The sequence below is a fragment of the Triticum aestivum genome, chromosome 7B (genome assembly GCF_018294505.1).
Source record: "Triticum aestivum cultivar Chinese Spring chromosome 7B, IWGSC CS RefSeq v2.1, whole genome shotgun sequence".
NCBI lineage: Eukaryota > Viridiplantae > Streptophyta > Magnoliopsida > Poales > Poaceae > Triticum > Triticum aestivum.
The window spans coordinates 559,003,106-559,007,442 of record NC_057813.1 but is presented as its reverse complement, the minus strand read 5'-3'; the positions used below and the strand labels follow the sequence as shown (position 1 = coordinate 559,007,442).

Sequence of the window (4,337 nt, the reverse complement as noted above, 5' to 3'; positions counted from 1 at the left end):
CCCAGATTGTGTTCCTCTCCAACCTTTGAAACTCAGTTTTCAAGTTTAGCAATCCAGCATTTATTCCAAGGACTGAAATCCCCCCCCCCCCCCCCACCCCCAAAAAAAAAACTTTTGTTGGATTGAATCAAAGAAGCCAGGCAAAAAGCCTGGTGCTCCTTTGTTCGAAGAACAAAAACCCTAGACTAGATAGAACTGACACACGTATGGAATTATATAAAGTCATAATGCATCACAGAGGAAGATAATATGTAGAAGTCTTGAAACCGATTAATGAATGGGTTTAACCAATGCCACAGAGCACTGGTAACATGTCCGAGCATCAGCAGCTCTCCCATATATCTCCTGGGGATTTCTCCCTAGGAACCTTTATTGCTTACACTTCACCAGTCTTATTATTGTTACTAAAATAAAAGCAGTTCTTGAGTTGCCCCTCTTCTGGCAGGCCTAGAACGGCATGCCGTAGTCGTCGCCCGCAAACTGGGGGCTCCAAACCCCGAACATGTTGTCAGCGACGCCGGACTGGTTTGCAGGATCAGACACCGGGGCGTGTCCAGCGGCGGGCTCTTCAGCCATGGGTTCGTCCTCGACGACGTTTGCCGGGTTTGCCTGCTGAAGCGCCTGGTTCCAGGCTTCGTCTACCTGGAGCAGTTCCTCTGGTGAAATGCCGTCTAACTGGAGTAGATCCACTAGTTCAAGGCCTTGCTGCTCCTGCCCCTGCCCTTCAATCTGGTTCGTCAAGAATTTCTCCACCTCTTCCCAATCCCAGTCATTGAAAGGCTCAGACTGCGCATTCTCTGCGGCGGGGTGGTAGCTGTCTATACCGTCAAGCAGGGCATTGCCTGCTAGATCCACCAGATAACCAGCGCCCATGGCTGCAGCAGGCACCTCGTTCACTTCATGTGGAGTAACTGCGGCGTGCGCCTCGTCCATGGTGTCTTTCTGCAGAGTAACTGCGGCGTGCACCTCGTTCATTGTGTCTTCCTGTGGAGTAACTGCGGCATGCACGTCATCCTTGGTGTCTTTCTGCATGTCATCGCTCTCCAGGTTGATGACAATCTTGCCTGCTGCTTCAGTACGACTGATCTCCTCTCTCTCCAGGTTGATGAAAATCTTGCGTCCATATCCATCAAGTGCTTTGCTCTGTACAGGCAGCACCTCGCGTTTGTATGGCAGGCTCTCATTATAGTACTGCAGGCTCTCCTGGTACCAGTCCCAGATAGATTTGGTACCATGTATCAGAACTGGAGGTGGGCATGCATTAGTCTGAGAAACTCGTGCTCCAGCCGAACTCTCCCCCACTTGTCCCCACCGCTTTCCGGGGTAATTGTACCACATAGCAGAGGCTACTGAACTTCCCTCCATGTGTGGCCACACCATCCCGGGGTACTTGTCCCAGATAGAAGAGGCAACCCCATGTGTGAACTGCGTCTGGGTTGTTGCCAAATGATTATTGGGTTTAGCACTGGGTGCCTTGTATGCTGATGACATCATCTCAGATAATTCCTTCATGCTGGCATAATGTTGATAGCCCTCTTCATCGTGAGATAACCTCTGCCTCTGCGCTCGCAGCCGGTGTTTCTGCATCACAATACAGCACAGAACATTCAAGACAGGGATCACACATCACAATATAGAAAGTGAGCGTAATGAAGAAATTTTAGCTTTTTAGCATAACAACGCTGAAATAGATGAACTTGAAACTTGTGGAGTATGTATTTTTTTTTCTCAAACAAGCGCCCGGACGTGTTTCGTTTTGTATTAGGAGGAGAGTGCCAAGAAAGCACAAACAGTCACAACAAGGCCAAAAAGAAGCCAAAGCCCTACTGCTAGCATCAGCTAAGGGTAGACCAAAGTTACGTCAATAAGCCCCTAATTTAACCAATAAAGGAGAAAATACCTATAAAGTAGTACATTGTTCACAAAATTCCCATTAACGTGATAACAATTATTAATCAGTCGATTTGGTAAACTGGGTTATAATAATGCTTTGGATAGTCTGATTATTTACGAATTCGGTGCTAACATGCATAAAGTGTTTTTTTCCAATTGTGATTGGTTCTGTAACAAAATCTACTCCTGAAGCTGCATGGTTTGGAAATTTGAAATCTTATCTAGAGCACCATATACAAAACTTAATCTCCATGGCATGCAGAGACAGAGAGTACTGACTACTGAGTACTGACGCAGGTATGAGACATCCATGTACATGTGTTTCTTCTGGAAAATAAAGAAATAACAAAGGACACACAGAAGAGTATCACGGTGGAAACATTCTTTCCTTCCAAGTTTATTCAGTTAAAATGGAATCTTGACCCTTGTATTTAGCGCCTCCCAGTAACTGTGTGAGCTTTTACTGGGGTATGAATTAAAAAGGTCAAATATTAAATAAAAGTTCTCTTCCTATTTGTTTCTTCAACAGTTCAACAGTGTGGACATAGTTCTTAAAAATTTGTAAAGTCAGACACTGTTGCCACAGAAAATTACCCAATTGATTGAACAATGCAGAACCTATATTTACACAAAATAAATAGCAGAGGGAAATGCTTTATTTTTCACACTAAGATCAAAACAATAATAAAAACTTAATTATTATGTTGTTGCTATTCCAGTAGGTGTTTGTTTCTCTTTTACCTTTTTCCCTTTTGCCCAACCACTGTATGTTAATGAGCAAATGAGTTGGTAAAAGGAATCATCTGCACGTAACATCAATTTCTTTGGTCACTCAGCCTCCATGCGTTAGTTACCGTGTTCCTCAAAATCTTGCCGAATCAGAAAACCGAATCCGAGCCAGATTCGGAGACCGTGACTTTGTCCGAGCAGCACTAGATGCTGGTACTTAACGTGCAGGGTACAAAACAGTGATAAAGGTGATGACCAAGCGGTGGCATACACCTGCAACTTCAGGAATCGTGTAATGATGACCACCATGATCAGATCTCTTGCAATTAGCTGGTTCTGCAAGATTAGTTTAGGCAATGCTGCAACCATTCTGTTGGTTAATCAATATATATGTGCAGAAATGGCAAGTGCATAGTAGCTTCCATCTCTACCAAATATTCATGCATGGGGGGATTAGGTTGGCAGTGGCAATCAATAGCCAATGGCCACGGAAGGGGGATAGTCAGCTGTAGTGGTGGGAACCAATGACTGGACAGAACAATGGTCATGCCATCGAACTTCAAGGCTATAGCAGAATGACAATATCATCTTAATTAGTGGCAAAAACAAAAGGTTTCATTCGGGAAAGTGCATAGGATGAAAGAAAAATATAAGGCTCAAATGCCAAACGTTCAGTCAGTTTAAACTAACTAGCATGCATAGGTTGTTAGATTCTACTACTTATGATCGTCTATTAAACAAACAAAATTTAACAAAAAACGTACATAGTGCCTATTGATGTACCGGCAATACCACAGTTGAGGTAAACTAAATCGATCACCCACCTGGAGATGGCTTGCAACATGCTGTATGGTCAAATTCAAATCCTTGGCATTCATGTACTGGTGAATGTTTCGAGCCGTAGCAGCTGTTAGCCAAAAAGAAAACAGACACTCAAAGGTCATGCTTTTTCAGCTGTTAAACATAACAAACGACTAATTTATGCCAAGTGCAGATAGCCTTACACGCCCCAAGCACTTCAACAGCCTGCAAGAACTTCCCATGGAGCTCACTGCTCCATAAGAACCAACCCAGATTCTGTGAATAGACATTCGCGTTCAACGCATCTTGTTTTTCATCCTCAGTTTCAGACCTGTGATTTTTAATAGACCTGTGTTGAAGTGCTCTCATCCTCAGAAAATTGACGGTTTCAGTATCCAACGGCTTAACCACATTGAAGCATGTTCCAAGGGTCATGCATGTAGAGACTGCCTCATCATAGGCACACATAGCTGCAACCAAGAAACAACACTCCTAGATTAATGAGTTTGGGATGGAAGAAAATTTCTTAAAACAATACAGCTCTGAATACAAATGCTTACTGATGAGAGGCACTTCAAGTTCATTCAGGATGTGGTGAAACAGCACCAAGGTGTCCATCTCTGCATTGCCAGGATGAACTTCAGCTACTACCAAATCAAGCTCCTCATTTTTAGGAACCCCCCTTTTAAGGGAATCTAGGGCCTCTTCCACTGTTTGGAATGGAAGAACTACAAAACAGTAGAAGTTAGACTCAAAATTTTGGAGAGTAAACACTGTGTTATCATGTCCAAATATAGTTATATTAATATCCCAACCTGCACGTACTATTGCAACAAGTGAGTATCTTCTAAGGACTAATATAGCTACTTGGTATGTGATTTTTCTCATTTGACCACATAATCCAACACTTTCTG

At 43.3% G+C, this 4,337-nt stretch overlaps 1 protein-coding gene across 1 annotated transcript; it reads right to left on the bottom strand.

Annotated features, from left to right (window-relative positions):
* Nucleotides 1–315: 315 nt before the first annotated feature.
* On the bottom strand, nucleotides 316–4,131 carry LOC123155658 (uncharacterized). The gene is made up of 4 exons (XM_044573811.1): nucleotides 3,984–4,131; nucleotides 3,627–3,893; nucleotides 3,447–3,529; nucleotides 316–1,581 (listed from the first exon to the last, which is right to left on the bottom strand). Exons 1-4 carry the CDS (start codon nucleotides 4,039–4,041, stop codon nucleotides 448–450), a joined length of 1,542 nt encoding a protein of 513 aa, XP_044429746.1. The 5' UTR covers nucleotides 4,042–4,131; the 3' UTR covers nucleotides 316–447.
* Between the last annotated feature and the right edge of the window lie 206 nt (nucleotides 4,132–4,337).